The sequence below is a fragment of the Porites lutea genome, chromosome 9 (assembly GCF_958299795.1).
Source record: "Porites lutea chromosome 9, jaPorLute2.1, whole genome shotgun sequence".
Lineage (NCBI taxonomy): Eukaryota > Metazoa > Cnidaria > Anthozoa > Scleractinia > Poritidae > Porites > Porites lutea.
Window position 1 is genome coordinate 14120102 of NC_133209.1, and position 18370 is coordinate 14138471.

Sequence of the window (18370 nt, forward strand, 5' to 3'; positions counted from 1 at the left end):
TGAGCCCACGTCATTTGCGTACAGCAGTAATAGCAGTGGCGATTGTGCGCAGCTTGGGGTTACTTCTCAATGAAATAACTGAGCTAAATGGCTATGTTATGGACTTTGTTGCATTTTGAACGATTTTTCGCTTAGAAATTGCCATTTATTTGCCACACCTCGCGTACATGCTCCACCTACGTGTTTTAAGTTGCAAGAAATACAAGTGAAAACTAGGAAGACCAGTAGTTCTTGCGTTTTTCACCATGTGTGACGGTTTCAATCATGGCGCCCTTCAAATCGCCGTAGCGCAAATCTGCCAATCAATGGGATGGGACGCTCTACAAAAGTCAACACACGACTTACTAACCGACGTGTTGCAAAAATATCTAGAAGAAATAGCAAAGTCAGCACATGGATATTGTCAGCTGTGTAAGGTTTAGTTGTAAATTGATGGCATGATTATTGATGAGAAGTACAAAGGGTAGTCGAGGTTCTTACACTCAAACAAATTCTTTTACTTTCTTTGCAAAGGAAGAAAACATAAAAGAAAACAACATGTATTTGCTGTACTATGTATTCACCTTATCACTTTGACCAGGGACAGCATTGTTTTTTTTAATTCAGTGAAAACAGAAAAAAAAATTATTCGCTAGTAAAACAAAGTGACGCAAAAAATAAGAATGTTTAGAATTGCACACACATAGGTGGCACCAGATAAGAAACTCCAACAACCTAAAAACTTTGCCATGATAAGTTTTGTCCGGCATTGTAGTGGTGCAGACATTAAAAATTATGATTGAGTTGTTTTTGTAGTTTTCAATAACATGAATATTTTGAATGCTTGGTCCCTGCAAAGTTTTCCTGAAAACTGCATGTGACAGAAGAAGAAACTGGTCCCAGGGGAAAAAAAAGGAAATTTGTCATCAGTTTTCTATACAAATAAGTTTTTTTTTTGTAAAATAACAGCACATAGACTTTTTTTTCATCCAATTCCTGATAGATTCCAGAACCGAACCTAACCTAGATGATCTGAACCAAGCCTTCCAGGACATTGGTGTGTGCCTGCGTGAGTTGGAAGACTTTGTGAGCCAGGTAGACCAAGTTCCATTTATTCACCAGTTGCCACGGTTCCCCAAGCCTAAACCTTGTGCCCTTCATCATCCACGTAATGGAGAGATTGAAGAGAGACTGGAGCAGTACTTTGACTACTTGCCTCCTTTGGTCTCTAAGCTTCTTCAAAGTGAAGGTACACCTGCCAACTTTTTGTGAAGCCAATGCCAGAAAGTTTGTCTGAATTGTACTGTTAAGCTTCATTAATTTTCATTGTTAAGTCCCAGTAACTTCACTGTCTTTTGTAGAGGCAGTTTTGTTTGTTTTTTTTTCCAATTTTGAAATTCTCTTAAGTGGCTGAAAACAATGCATAGTGAGCGAGAGTTGGCAGGTTGCTGCTATTTTTAGCATTTTTTTTGTTGTTCTGGTCATTTCTGATTATGGCAAAACCTGCATTATGCTGAGCTCATCCCAAATGAATACCCCATATTGAGTGGATAACAACATCAGTTTCTCATCTTTCCTAAATAAAACAAACCTCTATTTAGCTGAAATCTTCAAGCAGTCTCAAGCACAAGTCCTGTGTTTCCCTGTATTTGTGCCTTGATGATGTCATTTTATGAATGTTTCTTTTACCTTTTCCACAGATGAAGAAAAAGCAGCAACAGAAGATACAGACACAACTGATGCTGGAAAAGAAGGAGAGGCTCCAGGGGGATTTGTGAGGAATGAAATAAAGACAGTTGTGGAGGAAACTTCTAATGTTCCTGTGGCTGTAAAAAGACCCCTTGATAATCCCCCAGGCTTAGAGAATGAAGCAAAGAAACGAAGACTTGATCTGCCTTTTATGCAAAAAGGAAATAGAGGAAATGAAATGGATATTCTGGAGGCATTACAAGGCAATTTATCGTCACCATCACCCACCCCTTCACCTGACGTTTGGAGCACAGCTAAAACATTTGACATCCCCTCAACCTCTGGTTCATCTCACATTAAAGCTGCCCATACTACTGAAAAACCAGGGCCTTCAAACTTAACAACAGATAAGCCAAAGGTGGAAAAGAAAAAAGCTGTCCAGGACAAGAAACCACCAGGAAAACCAGCAGAAGCTAAACCTAAGTCAAGTCCAAAAAAGAAAGTTAAGGTTCCTAAAAATGCAACGAGCTCTGTTAAAAAGTCTGCATCACCTACGGTGCCTACACCCAGGCAACCACAAAAGGAAAAATCCCCATCCCTTGTTAAGTCACCTTTATCAGGTAAAAAGCCATCTACTCCAGAGACAAAGGCAAAAGCAAAAACTAAACCAGTAAAAGAGAATAAAGACAAAAAACCATCTGTTAAAGCAAAGAAGCCTACCCTTAAATCTCCTCCTTTAAACACTGAGCCTGTATCGTCTAAAGAAAATATTCAAAACAAGGAAAGCATGCCGAAGTTAATCATTAAACCCTTGAAACAGGAAGTCAATAAAGAACCACAGTTTACTGTTTCAGAATTCCTACCTACAGATAACATAAGCCAACAAGAAAAACCTAAACAGAAGAAACCCAAAAATAATAACAGTGCCTCCAAAAAGCAAAAACCTAAAGCAGATAAGAAAGGAACAATTCCGTCAATCAAAGTGGAAGCTAAAGAATTAAGTATTCCTTCTACCAGTGAAGAAGTTAAATTTTCTACTGGAGAATTTGCAGTTATGCCTGCCCCTGTGGAAAGCAATTTGTCAGGTGAACTTCCAATGGATATGGCAGTAGAACACAAGAAGAAAAAGAAAAAGCGAAAAGAAAAGGACAAAGATAAGGAAAAGAAAAAAGATAAAAGCAAAAAGGTAAAGTGTAGAATGACAAAAAAAAGCAATAGTCTCTGGTTGAAAAAAATATGTGGAGAAACTTGTCAAAATTTGGTCCCAATCAGAGAATGACTTGTGATTTTAATGCAGTGAAAGTACATTGTATTTATCACTCAATATTACTCTTGACCATTTCAGTTGAAGACAGACCATGGAGATCTATCCCAGGCTCCTCTTGTACCTCGTATCACAGTTAAATTAGAGCCTCCATCCCACTCAGCCTCATCCACCGTAACAAGCAAATTAGAACCAGCTGCACCCGTGTAAGTACTTACATGTACACATGTTAAAGGTTAGGACACACCAGGCAACATGTGGCCACAACATGTCTTCTTTTGTTCAGGGAGGGCAACAACTTGTGCCACCCATTGCAGTGACAAATCACTTTGTGAGCACTGGAGAATTTTTTTGAAAATCTTTGTCAGCATGATAGAATCTTGTCATTGCAACAAGTCCCACAAATTCATTCTGATTTGATGTTGCAACGAAATTCCCCCAAAAAATTCTCTAACCCACACAAAGTGATTTGTCACTTTTTAAAAACTTTAAATAACTTTAAAGGTGAATAATAATATATATAATATATTTTAAATCATCAGAGCCCGATAAAAGTTTAAATTTAAATCATCAGAGTTGCCTGATGATTGCTTCGAAAGAAACATGAAACTCGGAGTAGCAAATAAAATGACTCAGTCTACTGCTATAAACATGTTTACAGCTCTGGTTTTTCCATTGAGCACTTTTATAGTTGATAAAGCCTACATCCTTACCACTGGTAGTTATAATATATTCAATATATTATTTTAGAAATATTTCAGAGCTCTGTTTTAACAGCAAATGGTCTCTTGTGACTTTTGCCTTTGGGCTACAAGGAAATCTCTAGTTTCTGTACAATATTCAAGTGCAGTTGGGTTTATGTCTACTGTAGGTCAGTGTTTCTTAATAGTAATAGGTTTGAGGGGAGTCCTATTCACTCTGTAATCATACACGTGATTAACAAAGTCAGTGGTTATCTTACTTGTTTAATCACAAGTATAATGATAAATCAAAGACCGAATTGGACTACATGAAGGTCTGTTACTTTTATTTATCTCAACAGCTTACTATAACAAAATTTGTGACAATTTAACCTTTTTTCAAATTCAAACATGAGATCTTCCAAGAGGTTTTTGCCAGTCCAGTAAAATTAGCAATAACCACCTTTCACGCCACCAGTGTCTGTACTTGAAATTTCCTTATTGGACTTGAGACATTGGTATTGTGTACTTTTTACAGGTCACTTGGAACAGCAAGTAGTCAAGTGACGGGCAATGTAGGTCCAGTGTCTCCAAAGGTGTCAGTGAAACAAGAATCTAGTGTCAGTTCTGCTATACCCAAACTGACAATAAAAAGTGATCCACTGGAAAGAACAGTTGTGTCTCAGACTGTATCAACAACTGTTGTACATGTATGTGAATTCTTTGCTTTTAGATGCTAGTCCTACAACTTATTGCACCCAATGGGGAGCAGTAATTACTGTTCCCCTGCAGAGAGAAATGTCCTGAAAAAAACCCACATGGTCAGCTTTAGTGCCATAACAAGTTCAGTGACAGAGAATTACACATTCTTCCCTCAAGCGCAATTATTACTATGTTTGACTGGTACCCAAAAAACTCAATAAAAAAAACATTACTGTAATTACGCTTTGAACTAGCATTAAGCTACCATCAGCAATTTGTGCTACATTGTCACTGTGGCCAAAAATTTATGTATAGTCTAGTTCCTATGTTTGTTGGGTTTGGAAGCCTACCTCCCATTTGTTCATGAAGTATCCCTAACAGTTCCATAATAAAATTGCAGAAAGGCAATAGGCATGCAAGCTACCTACACATATTCTGAATCTATCATGCCATTCCAACAACGGAGACTGTGAAGAGGTCTGGCATTGCTTAGGCTGCACAGTATTAAACATAGTTTCTATTTTGCATTGACACAGTCTTTTTGTATTATGTTTGATTTAGGGGTATGGAAGGGAGTACTATTGTCCTGTGTGTAGTGATCCTGATGATGGCAGTTTTATGATTGGCTGTGATGGCTGTGATGAATGGTTTCATGGGTGAGTGTGAAGAATTTAAAATAGCCTGAAACATCAGGGTTGTCATTAAGGGTCAGGGACCTGGGATTTCCTCTGGCTACCATGAATGTGCCCTCTGGCTACTTCTACAGGACAAAGAGAAGTAAAATAGAACCAAAATAAATTCCTAACTGATTGATTCCTGCCTACTTGTTGCATTTACCCAGCAACTTGAAATCTTAGTGACAGGCTCCCTAAACATTTTAAGGTTGCCCTTGAGATCTGAACCCCAATATGAGCAGGAAGTACTACTTAACAACATTATCAGATTCAATTTAGGGACTGCATGTGTCAACATAAAATTAAGAAAATGAGGCCTATTTGTTCTTCATAAAATATTATTAAATAATGTTCATCATTTTCACTGTCTAGTTGTTAGTTGATTGCAATTTATGTAATTTTTATAATCTCAAAAATTACTTTACTCACCTGAATACCCTATCTGTAATGCATGGAGTTCCTGACCCAGTGTCACCAGTAACTCAAATCTTAACATATGAACTTTGGTTGTTCACAAGCACAAGTCAGATCATCTTTAAATAAGTCTTTATATCAGAATGTATTCTGCAGAGGCTGGTTGCTTCCAAAAAAGTTAGTTTCACCTTGGTATGGCTAAAATTCAAGTTGAGCTGGTGACCTGTTTAGATAAAAAAAAAGGCTGTAATTTTTTTTCAATGTTTTATTGTTGTCGAGTAGTCTTTTTCAAAGGGCTGCTACTTTTGAGGGTTAATAGAAACAAAGGTAAATATTTTAATATTTATTATTTTAACATTAAAATTTTACAGTTACTTTGGGAATTCTACCTTATATTGACCATATATTATTGTTGTGGTGTTTTCTTACAGGAGATGCGTTGGGATAGAGGAGGATCCTGAACCGGGAACTGATTGGTTCTGTTCTTCTTGCCTTGATAGAAAAGGCAAGGATAGTAAAGACAAACAAAAGAAAAAGAAAAAGAAGAAGAACAAGGAGAAAGAAAAATAACTTGGAAAAATGAGTAGAGGAAAATCGAAATTTTGTGTACAGATGCCTTGTTAGAAGAATATGAGCGGAACTCCTTTGATGCTATTGCACTTCTGTGATCTCTGAAAGTAACACTGCATCTTGTAAATTATAGCCCTTATGTGTGTTTGACACAGCAGAATAGATCATTTCACCCCAAGCCTTGCTTTCGAATGTTCGATTTGTAAAAGCTGTGACAGTCTCAGAACCTATCTGTAAAGAATTCTCGTGTTTACTATGAATTTCTCTTTCATGACCCTTGAAGGTGAATTTTGAAATTGATGCAACACATATGAGGCCTTGTTTATTTTTTGCTTATAGTAAACCAGACAACTTAGCACAAATATTTTGTTTGATAATTGAAGTGACATGTCTTTTAAAAAACCTCCGTGGTCTAAAAACAGACAAGTTCTCCCATGCTAGGTTTTTTAATCATTAGAAGGTAGGTCATTTTATCGAAAAATCGTCCATCAAGGAAAGAAGGTAGTGATAGTTTGAACTATTGGGTATTTTGTTTTATTTTAATAATTTTTTAAGGATGGGGACAATCTCTGTATGATATATCAACTTTTTCAATAAAATATTTGTTTGACTAAAATATCAATTTAATTTATTCCATTGTCATGTTTGAACGTTAAACACTGCCAAGGGTAAATTATAACGGCATTATGATGATATTATTATTATTATTATTACTATTATTATTATTATTATTATTATTATTATTATTATTATTATTATTCCATGAGAACAAGAAAAAGCGTCTCTACTCAGAGAGAGTCCTGGACATCGGGCATGGAACATTTACACCTTTGGTCTTCACCACAACTGGCGGAATGGGAAAGGAGTGCTTGAAGTATCATAGCCGTTTAGCACAGCTGATTGCCATCAAAAAAGGGGAGCAGTATGCCAAAACCATCTCATGGATCCGAACCAGAACCTCATTCGCACTCTTGAGATCTGCGTTGGTTTGTCTTCGAGGCTCTAGGACAAGAAGAGTGCCATGTGACATTAAGAATGTTGATATCGACATCGAAGTTGCTGAAGGAGCCATTAAATCGGACTATTGATGTGTTTCCTTACTTCATATATATCTTTTTATTTCATTATTATTATTACTATTTTTTTTTGGTTTTTAGCAGTTGAAAGAAACTTTTGAATTTTAGAGGTTGACAGTTTTTTTAATTTTTTTTTAATTGAAATGAAATGTTTTTAATTCGAAAAAATTTTTCTTTGTTAAATTAACTTTTTTTAAGCTAAATTAAGTGCTTTTTAAATCGACAGGAATTGTAAATAGTGTTTTTGAATGAATAGTTTTTTCTTTTTTTTTAACCCATTCGCTCCTAGAGATTTTGCCGAAAAACGCGTTTTGAAGCTAGTCGAGTGGTTTTCTGGTCACTGTCGTGCTATAAAGAGCTAAAACTTACCACAAACTGGTTTACAGGTCGAACACTTCGCGGTCTTCCGATCCAGATGCAAAATATCAGCTTGCGAAGTTCGGGCATGCGCAGAAAGCAAAATTTCGAGATAGTTTTTGGGTTTAAAAGTGACACAGCAGTCTTGACTTTTACTTTTCGCTTTCTCTCCTCCCTTCTTTTTTTGCTTTTCTTGCCTCATTTTTTTTTTCTCTTGCTGGGCATTTAGTAGGCTTGATTTTGGTGGGAAGAGTGTTTAGGAAAGCTTTTAGGATCTTAGGACTAGGCGAAAGGAAAGGTAGGTGGGTAATGGGACAAGATTTTCATGGAGATTTTCAGGTCAATGTCACGTGGTTTTTTGCTTGTTTCTCCGGTGTCCTTGACTGAATTGTGCTCATTCTGGTATGGTTTGAAAGATCTCTTCACTCTGCACAAGTTAGTGAAGAAAGTTGTCCTTGACCGTTAAAACTGATGACGTCACAATGGGTAGAAAGGACCTGGATCCGCACGGGCGGTTACGGGCGGTTCAGGGGCGAATGGGTTAAGCGAATTAATTGTAAATAGGATTTTAATAGTTAGTATTGTTGTCAATAAAATTTTTCCATTATTAAATTATTATTATTATTATTATTATTATTATTATTATTATTATTATTATTATATAAGATATACTAGTGTAATTGTGATTGATTTTCTCTCTCAACATCTGAATCCAAACCATGGACTTTGGGAGGCAAAGAGGTTTTCGACCCACCTGAGAAGGTAGGCTGTAGAAAGGAGAGTTATTTTCTGGAGTTCTTTTCAGGGATTTTGTTGGTGTAGTTTTCCATGTCCTTCTTGATGATGCCAAGGGCTCCCATAACCACCGGGACTGTTGTTGTTTTGAGCCCCCACATTCACTCAACCTTGATTTCCAAGTCTACGTATTTGTTAAGCTTTTCAGTGATTTTGACTGAGGTGTTGGTGTTGAAGGGTACAGTCTTGTCAATGAGAAGGCAGGTTTTATCCTTCTTGTTCTTTAGCACAATGTCTGGCCTATTAGCCGCTATAGTCCTATTATTATTATTATTATTATTATTATTATTATTATTATTATTATTATTATTATTATTATTATTATTATTATTATTATTATTATTATTTATCTCTTCTTTCACAGTCTTTGCTGGTGTTCTTTTTGTGCATCAGCCGTGCACAAACCATGCACCTGGAGCATCAGTCAGTGACTCAAGTCGATCATTCTGTCCATACACTAAGCACCTTCCTGAGGATTCGGGTAGATCCCAGCATGCAGATCTTTTGGGTCCTTGTCACAGTAGCTCCATAGAAGCGTTGGATGACTCGAATTACCACAATTTCTTCCCCCAGTTAGACCTTTTTGGGTTTTATGTTTTGTTTTCTCATTATGGGTAGCTTGTAATATTACTTGAGACAAAATTTGTCTCGTTCTCTTTATAAGCCCCTTTGGATGTAAGCCCGTCCGTTTATAAGGCCTCGTAAAAACCCCTTACGAAGATGTATAAACCCAGGAGTCATAAGCAGAAGTTTTGGTATAACATTACAAGTGATTTGTGCGTAAGGCGCCACTTGTTGCGATGTGCACCCGGTAGCTGTAAGATTTTACCAGCAATAAAACATTCAGCTAGGACATTAGATGACTACACTCTTAGAAGAGGATCTGACTAGTCATTTGACTAAGGGCATTTACCTTTAAAGAGTGGAGGTCAGGTAGCCGCTTACCAGGTACAAAATAAAACAATAATATAATTGAGACTTGACAATTTTTTATTTGCTTGTTTTTCTGATTGCTTTTTTGTAATCATAAAAAGTGTAAACAAATGCATCAATCAACTAAAGAAAATTTCAAGATCACGTCAATAATTCATTAAGGCATTACATCTGTCGAAACATGGCGGAATTTTAGCTAAAGTTACGTTGACAAAAACTTACGAATTATGGTAAGAATAAATAAATATTTTGTTCATTATTTGAAGTCTTCAATAAAGTCGAGTTTTTTTGTTGAACAAAGAATACATCCAGTCGATTGCGTCCCGATTTCTTAACTATATAATGCAAGTTTCTTCTTGTTTAAATAAACTTAACTTAAATCTAATAAAGAAACAACCACTGGCTTTTCCAAATTTTGAACTTTACCATAGTGTAAAATATATACTTTTGTTTATATTTAACTTGAAAGATTTATTTTAACACTAAAATGAATGAAATAATCTTCACTTAAAGGCTTATTTAAAATATCTCCGTGGTAACTCAAGAAACGACGATAAAATACCTAAAATGTACAACAGTGGAAACAATTCCATTTTCTTTAAAACATTTACAACAAAAATAAAAATAGATCACAAATAAATTAAACAATTTTCAGTCGAATTCAACATTTCGTAGAATAAAAATCACAGTAAAATGGCGATTGACAATTATCTCAAATGCCCCGCATTTACCTGGGCAAATATTAATAAATTACATCTCGTGAAATACCACAATATTCAATAAAGGAAGTCTATGTACACATCGTAAAACAAGCATGGAAAGTTCAGAAACATCAGATTGTTGTTTGTCAGCCATGATGTCCCTGGCAACACTTGCACTGCGGTGCTTGCTTGCACTCATCGTAATCATCAAATCCAAGCAGAAAACTGCAGTATTTTCGCCTTTAACTGTCCTGGAAATTATGGATTAACGGAGAACCTCCTGGGTTCGTTAACGTGTCTTGAAAGGCTGCATTATCAGAATAAGCCAATCATTTGCCACAATGTAAAAATAAATAAGAAATGGACTGACATAACTTGAAGAGACGGCCTTGTTAATGAACTATCACCACACATATAGCCTGTTTCCTGTAAAAAAAGTAGAAAACAAATAAAAGGTGAAAACTGAAATAATTGCTACGTTTCGTGTACACGAGGAATTTGTAGATGTCATTGTTAATGGTTTGATCCCAGTACTGCCATATCAGCAGTTTGAAGATGAGTACAGTTCTGAATGAGACTGTTGTTGACAGTGACTGACTTGGAAGTGACACGTCATCAGTAAGCAATTTCTTTGCTTATTCCTCAGACGACATTTCGCGGGGAAGCCGCTAGTGGCGACGTGAAATATTGGCTATTTTCTCAGGGGCTACGGCAACCGATACGGGAGTCAGCACCAAAGTCAAAGTGAATTGGGCGGTATCGCAAGTTGATAGTATTGAAATTCAGTTATTAACCTGATTCGTTAACTTACAGAGTTAGTTGATACAAAGCATCTCTTGGGTCGCCTGCGGTATTCAGGTTCCTTGCATACAGGTTCTGGCTCAGAGGAAAGTAAGGTTGTCAAGGAAAATCAAACAATGATATGGCGTCCATCAAAAGCGGCCTGCAGCCAGCATAGCTGCTGCTTAGCAGAATCGAATGACAACAACTAAACATCCACTAACACAGAGAAGTAGATTCAACAATTACGAGAAAGTTTCAGGTTATTTTGCTTCTACTGTCAAAATCATTTGAGTCTGCAATTCGTTCACACAATGCATATGTTAAAGTCTATGGAAATCAAAGTTATAAAAGCATAGTATTCCTTCTTAAAATTTGATGCAAAACATGAGTGAAGAACTACTGAGCACGATTCGATAATAAGCATTTACAGATGAGTATCTGAGTGACTCTGTAGCACTATTATAAATGAACGATTAAAAAAAAAAGTACCGTAAAATTCCGAAAACAATCCCTTCCACGTATAAGCCCCTCCAAAACTAAGCCAATCAAAGCGGTAACGCAAAAAAACCTTTTTTAAATCGCCCCTCAAAATATAAGCCCCCCCGGAGTAAAACAAAGCAAAAACGGTAAATTTACTTCCAACAGTACGGCTAGCCCAATCGATTTTGAAACGCAAATTTCCCTCCGTAGATAAGCCCCTCCGAATATAAGCCCCTCCAAAATACAAGCCTATCAAAAAGGGCCTTTGAAAAATATAAGCCCCGGGGCTTATTTTCGGAATTTTACGGTATATTAAACGAGGACACACATAGGGAGCTCCGTAGTGACGGTCTGCTTGATACATGGGCACTTTACTGATGCTTCTATCCAATTAATACAGGTCTGACTTTATTTAAACTGCAACTTGAATAAAACGTACACTGTAACCACCCCATACATGACATTAACCATTTAGCAGTTTCTGGACAATCATTTGAGGAGTGTCTCAATGATAAGATGTAAATAACGAAAAATTAAAATGATGATGAATTTGATTGAGTATCTTGATTACGACAGCTAGTATTATTTGTTGTTGGGGGTGGCCAAGTGTGAAAGGATATTTTCCGTTGGTTCACCTGGAATTGCCATACCCAGGACAGACTGAGAGCACGGTCCACATTCAGTACCCTCAATCACCACCAGCAACAGATTAGTGTTTGGAACACTTGATAGTGCATGCCGCCTGATAAACAAAACAGGGAAGAAAAATCATCATAAGAGTACACATCATAAAGCTTGTCCTTTTTGCTATTTCAAAACCTTACCTTACGCAATCATTGCAAGTAGTTGTTCCTGTTAAAAGAAAGAAAGAAAACTGTAAGTCAGCTACTTTGAACAACCATTTGAAGAGTTTAATAATTCAGTATCAGTAGAAAAATTGTGCTAATTTTCTGGTTTTCCCTTCTTTCTAGCCTGCGAATACAGAGGTCTCTCCTTTCTCCTGAAACACCCTTAGCGGCGAGGAGCGAGGACAGACGGATGTATTCCCGGGGTACCTTCTGAATAAAGTAAGTCATGGGTACATCTATATGTATGCTTTATCACGCTTACCCTCCTCCGAAATATTCTCCTTCGTAGAATAATATGTAGTCAATCTTTTCACACAGCTTATATTCTTTGGAATATCGTCTGTAGCCTCTGCAAATGATAAAACAAGACTGCTTAGTAATGCTTCGTAGGGATTTGCCTGTTTGGTACAGGACAGTATCGTAACAATTACGAAAATAATATCAATACCTGTAACTGCCTCGTTCTCAGAGAAAATCCAGCTGCGAAAAAATAATCAAAACTAATTTACTGCATGTTTACTTCTACTGTGCGAGTTTAAAGACCAGAAAATAATGACATTGTCATCTTGAACCTGAATTTAAACGTACACTCACTGATCCCCAAACTGGGTCCGAAAAACAAAAGAAGTACATCAGTTCAGTCTCCAAATAGGAATCACCCCTCCAAAACAACAATAACAACAACAAACAAAAAAACTACAACCAAACAACACTATACAAAGAGAACGTCGCCTCTTTTTTTTTTTTTTCAATGAAACACTCTGCTTGCTTCCTACCTGTCGTTCGTTTATGTGTTAGAATGGCAAGATTTAGCGACAGTGGATTTCCATTGACGCGGTCACTTACAATGGATTTTCAGTTATATCGCACTCGGCGTGACAAACAAATCATGACACTACTCCTTTGCGGCCCAAGTCCATCCACAGTGCACTGCGCACTGTGCTGTAGTTTGCGCAGACTAAAAACCTGCAAAGCCCGCGTGAGTGTCACAGAAGTATTTCCATTGTTTTTCGACGATTACTTGTGTCTAGAGGATCTTTAGGATTTTTGCCCGCTTTAAAGCTGACGAACCATTTTAAAACAAGAAGAGAAGCACGTAAATACTTTAGGTGAACAAGGAGGTTAAATTCCTTACGGCCGCTACAACAACAATATATCCCACTTACCTATACAAGTTGAAATAGAGCAAAGACCTAAAAAGGAATTAAAGACGGAAATAACAGTTGTTAAAATCAAGCAACAAAAAAACAGAAGACAGCACTTGTTACTTGTCAAACTAACAAGAGGTTATTCACTCTGACGAAGAACTAGCGTTTTCCTGCGGTGACAAATAAAGCTTGACCAGGATAAAGATTAAAAAAGAGAGGCTCTTACTCCATAATGTAAATTTTAACTAAATTCGTAAGGTTTTACGTGCAAAAGGGTAATACAGCACTTGAAGAACACACCATACAGCTTTGGTCGTCCACCATTCAGTGTATGCTGAAAGTGATAACAAAGGCTGAAAAAGAAAATGGGAGCATTATATCCTTGATTAAATGAGGCAAATGTGACAGCTATACGTGTATCTTGCAAATGAATCCACCCTATGATTTAATAGATTCTAACCTTAAGTAAAAATGAGGTCCCTCTGCTATTAACACCACTTTTCTCTTCACACAGTGCTTGATAATCTGTTAACACCACTCTGAGGGATTTTAAAAAAAGACAATCAACACTTCGATTTTTTGAAAAATTCTTGTCCCGAACTTAGATACAGTGCTTCACGATTCAACTCCAGAAAAAATTCAACAACAATTGACAAAGTGAACGACATGGAATAACAACGATGAAGTTGTCCACTCTCTTCAGCCCCAGCATAAATTCCAAACTTTTAAAAGATCGAACTGGAATTATCATGAAATAGTTTGAAAGGACGCTAAGTAAGTTTTTTTCAGTGACTTTTTCACTGGCGTCGCCGTTGCGTCGTGAGATGGTAAGGTCCCAGTTTTTGTAGCTGACGGGAGTCCCCGTGCGAGTGCTGTTATTAGTGAGTTTACGCAACAGGACGGCAGGGGCAAAACGCTTGTGTGTGACAAACGTTGGTCTATTACTTGCGTGGTATGTCGTGATCCTCACTCAACATTAATGTTTTCTGTCTTTTCTGGTCTTTGCAAACACATCTGTTTAAAGGAAAGTGAAGTTTGGCGTAAAATCATTTCAAACAAAATTGCAGTGACGCTTGGTCACACAAGGTTTGCCGTCTTCTTTCCTCTCCCGTTCTGTTGCGTAAGTTCACTATTCTTTTGGCAGCGGAGCTGCGAGAAGATTGGGAGCAAGTCAAATGCTCCGCCGCCGAGAAAGTACACCGCGCGGACTCGCGCGGACCCGCGCGATACCCCGCACATCACAATTCCGCCAGCAACGCAGAAAACTATCAAAAAGGTCCCTATTATTCACGTTTGACGTCAACTTACTTGTTGTACACTCCACTGGTACTGTTTTCGTCCTGACGAATCAAAGTCTGCATAACAGGCGCATCTACTCGACCAAAAAACTTACCGGCAGACTGAAAGTCAAAGCAGACAAACAGACTGTTTAAAATCTGATCAATCTCCTGAACTATTTTCTTACACACAAAAAAGGGAAGCTTAGACCTTCATGCCAGAGGTTTCTTTCTTACATAAATGTATATAAAAAAAATAAAATAAGTATGCGAAATCAAATTGTGACCCTTTTTTGTTAGAATTCTAATTACGAGTATTTTGACAAAACGCAAGTGAAATTATTTCCTATTAAAGAATAATATACTATCTGATTAACTATTAATATCACAGGTGACAAATTAAGCTCACAATCATGAGTTTTGACTTGTTCATTGAATCAGGAACTCCACGCACTAAAAAGTGTAACGTATTAACATTTAAAGTTCACTGTTTTCTGAACTTTTTGTCAAAATACGCGTAAGAATAGTTGAAAAATTGAAAAGACTAGAAAATAAAGAAAACTTGCGCTCGTTCGTGTGTTTATTTTTTTTTTTTCTACAGCATCTTTTATGCCCTGTCAACCAATATTAAACCTAGACGCCATCTTGCTACTGAGATACACATAACGTTACAATGACAATTTTGTTATTTTACATTTGAAATTAAAATTAACGCTGAAATTTCGCGCCAAAATTTAGGAGCAATTTGCCACCCACGATATTATTGGTAAAATCTTTCTGTTAATCAGAGGGAATTTAAAGAGAAGAATCTGCTAAGTAACAAGGAATTCTCTTGTGACGTTTTCTTTTCCTTTCATTTTCTTTCTTTTGCTAAGGTGGTTCTTGAAATGCACTAACTATAAAAGTTAGGTCCAGACCCTAATCCTGGACAGATGTTAATCATATGTTTTAATCTTTACAGTAAAGTGAACTAAAAACTTCTGGTATAAGAAGACACTTACACTTCCATCATTGCCAGCCACAACAAAGCCGTTTTCATCAAGAAGATAACAGAACAAACCCTCAAACTATTTAAAAAAAGATATGCACAAAACTGTTACATTATATAATGTGTGAAGAAATATTTACCTTATTTATGCTGATAGTTTACGACAATTTCAGGGCACAAACATTTATGTATAAAACCATAAAATATCTTTTTAGAGGTTAAGCCCTCTAAAATCACAAAATCCAAATTTTACTGTCTAAATTTGCTGCATACTGTACTGTTTGTCAAAACCTGTTGACTCATAACCCGGAAATAGTAGAGTAACGCAGTAAAGAAAACTGTTTCTTTTTGCGAAGACCAAATTGTAGAATTAATAGATCACGTACGCAGACCTGTGCAGGACCGCGAATGATTCCCGACCGCAAATGATCCCCAGACCGCGAATGATCCAGCTCGACCGCAATGATCTCCACTGTTTGCCGTAGGGATCATTTGCGGTACTGTACATACACTTTGCCGGACTGCTGTGGGCTGACTGCAGCCCCACATCAAACTCTAAAGGGGGTCGAAGGCGGGGGCCAGGCAGCTTTGATCACTTTGTTTCAACTTTGTTGTATTTTTAACTACATCGTGTCAAGCTGATACTTACGTCGTTCTTGCCAGTTCTGTCACAATCCGGCACATTCTCGCAATCTCCACCTGTGCACTAATCCAAAAGAAAACATATTTTGTTTGGACATGTAAAGTCGTTGAGATGCATGGACCAACTACCACGCGTTTACTGGTGCACAAGGCGACAGCGGCATTTTGTTCTCAGCAAGCATGGAAGCCTACAGTCTGACAGGGTTTATTTTGAATCTAAAGCAACATATTACATCTTTGATTTGATCCATAGACGTTTTTTGATGTCTGAACACAAAAAATGAATTGCGCACACACTGTCATTGTAAACATTCTGAGTGTAACAGTCTTCTCTTTTACGGTCCACCAACATCCTGGGTCATTTTAATCTATATCGACACTAACTTAATAGTCTAATTACAGGGCAACAAACCGAAGCAACAAACGCAATCGTATGAAGTTCTCCGTTTTGCTCAATAGCTGACCCATCAAGAAAGCTTAAAAAGAATCCACCAACCTTGTCAAGAGTAAGCAAATAAATAAACATTAATTACAACCCAGTATACGTCGCTGCTCTGCACGAGTCTCTCCGTAGCTCTGTGGACAGAGCGCTTGCCCGATGAATGGGAGACCATAGGTTCGAATCCTGTCAGAGGACTTAAGTCTTTTAGTTGTCACACGCTCGAGACTTATTATCACATCTTTCAGAACACAGGAAATGTTGCGATACTAGCTGTCTCAACGAAAATCACTACTTTACCTTGGTATTTTCCACGAAGATATCCCTGGTGAATTTATCCATATCCATTTCATATCCTAGCACTGAAAAATACCCAGCACTTCAGTGAAGCATCAACTGCGCAATATACTTAAGAGTGGGTAAAAACCCAATGTAATAATCTCAAAGGCAGATAGAAAGAGTGGAATAATAAAATTACTTTATTCGGCATGCAACAAGTAGCTTATGCACCATGGTACCTAAGCCAATCAAAAATCTGGAATGAACGAGCCAGTTTTTGAAATAAATACACAATCGACGTCCAACTAAGGGCTAAAGGTCTAAAATGCACCGTTTTAGCAAAACGTTCCTCCTTAAACGTCATGCTTTTTGCTATCTGTTCAAATAGCTAACACTTTTTTCGCATCCATTGAATTCCAGAAATAATGGTTCAGTTTGGTTATTTGAGACTATAATTAGACATTGAAAGTATTTCCTGTCCACTGTTGCAACAAATGGCAAGGATGGACATGGCTGATTAGAACTTGAAAGAGTTGAGCCAATCTTTTCAAGATTTAGTGCTATGCCAGCAAAAAATCACCGTAGTTAGATATATTGTATTTTTATTTGGGTCACAATGACATTTACTGACTTTACCGCACCCTCCCCAGTCTACATTGCTTCTTACCTGCTGCCGGTCTATGGTTTTTATATATTCTCTTATAAGCAAACACAGATGTAGTGTTTTTCTCTGACTTTGCTGAAACGTAAAATGAGAACAAAGCGATTTTGGACAAGAAACAAGGCAAAAGCAACACAGAGAGAAATAAGTTGGCATAAGCAGAGCTCGAAAAAGTACCGTTTAGTCATCAAGCACACTTTCTTGCTCGGCAATGAACGTTTTTTTTAAAGCTGACTCACTTGTCCAATGAGCAAGGGTCTAGGTCAGTTGTCTTGTAACTTAAGACACGCAAGCAATGGCTGCTAGCAAGCTTAATGTGAGGGAGAAGCTTGAATTAAAGTTCATTTCGATCATTGATAATTGTTTAGGACTTTGCGAATTATAAAATGTTTCCAAACCTGCAAGATATGGCGATGAAAATACAACTGAAGTATTAGGAATCTGTGATGCAAACACGCTTCCCAAGAAGTCGCCTCGTGAAGAGTAACCAAGCTTATCCTGCTGAAGACTTAGCGTGAAAATAAAATAAATAAACAACAGGCAATAAACAATAAGCTTACCCCTTTTATAGAGGATGAAATTCCTTATATGGCAAAGTAAGTACTCAACTAGATATAGCTATTTCCTCGGTCCTTTTTTACCTTAACTTTTGGGTCTGACTGTGTCCTGCTTTACTGAGTCGTGAGTATTAACCTAAGAAAACAGCCGACATTCCCGACGCCGCCACTTTTTTCCCCGCGAAATGAAGTCTGCGGGTCGACTGCAGAAATTCCATACCGATGAAGTGTCACTACTTAAACCTGGGTAGTGCTTCAGTTTCTGATTGGTTGAAGCAAATTTCAAATAATCAGAAGAAGCAGAAGCACTATCCAGATGTGGGTAGTAAAGCGTCATCAGTATGAAATTTCTGCGCCCGTTCCTCAGAGTCATTTCGCGGGCAAAGAAGTGGTGACGTCCCAAAATGTCGGCGGTTTCCTCAGGCTAAGGTAGT

General features: G+C 37.4%; 2 protein-coding genes across 2 annotated transcripts in view; one reads left to right on the plus strand and one right to left on the minus strand.

Moving 5' to 3' along the window:
* Positions 1-72: 72 nt before the first annotated feature.
* LOC140947368 (uncharacterized) lies at positions 73-6588 on the plus strand. The gene is made up of 7 exons (XM_073396445.1): positions 73-411; positions 983-1228; positions 1680-2854; positions 3014-3138; positions 4151-4322; positions 4876-4970; positions 5834-6588. The coding sequence occupies exons 1-7, from the start codon at positions 246-248 to the stop codon at positions 5970-5972; spliced, it is 2118 nt and encodes a 705-aa protein (XP_073252546.1). The 5' UTR covers positions 73-245; the 3' UTR covers positions 5973-6588.
* A 2584-nt stretch (positions 6589-9172) lies between these two features.
* The window catches only part of LOC140947364 (voltage-dependent calcium channel subunit alpha-2/delta-2-like), a 33824-nt gene continuing 24626 nt past the window's right edge, over positions 9173-18370 (minus strand). The window contains exons 25-39 of the mRNA XM_073396441.1: positions 17778-17887; positions 17386-17457; positions 16740-16801; positions 16008-16064; positions 15372-15437; positions 14402-14493; positions 13554-13632; positions 13394-13446; positions 13112-13138; positions 12394-12425; positions 12208-12294; positions 11922-11949; positions 11718-11839; positions 10646-10725; positions 9173-10260 (exon numbers count right to left, since the gene is read on the minus strand). Coding sequence (XP_073252542.1) covers positions 10150-10260; positions 10646-10725; positions 11718-11839; positions 11922-11949; positions 12208-12294; positions 12394-12425; positions 13112-13138; positions 13394-13446; positions 13554-13632; positions 14402-14493; positions 15372-15437; positions 16008-16064; positions 16740-16801; positions 17386-17457; positions 17778-17887 — 1078 coding nt within the window. The 3' untranslated portion in view covers positions 9173-10149. The remainder of the gene's footprint in view (positions 10261-10645; positions 10726-11717; positions 11840-11921; positions 11950-12207; positions 12295-12393; positions 12426-13111; positions 13139-13393; positions 13447-13553; positions 13633-14401; positions 14494-15371; positions 15438-16007; positions 16065-16739; positions 16802-17385; positions 17458-17777; positions 17888-18370) is intronic.

What these genes read in the sequence shown, in the direction of transcription:
- LOC140947368 (XM_073396445.1), top strand. Translation starts at nt 246, where the DNA reads ATGTGTGACGGTTTCAATCATGGCGCCCTTCAAATCGCCGTAGCGCAA. An exon ending in AAAAAGATAAAAGCAAAAAG is followed by an intron (nt 2,855 to 3,013) that starts GTAAAGTGTAGA and finishes TGACCATTTCAG; the next exon opens with TTGAAGACAGACCATGGAGA. An exon ending in TGTGATGAATGGTTTCATGG is followed by an intron (nt 4,971 to 5,833) that starts GTGAGTGTGAAG and finishes GTTTTCTTACAG; the next exon opens with GAGATGCGTTGGGATAGAGG.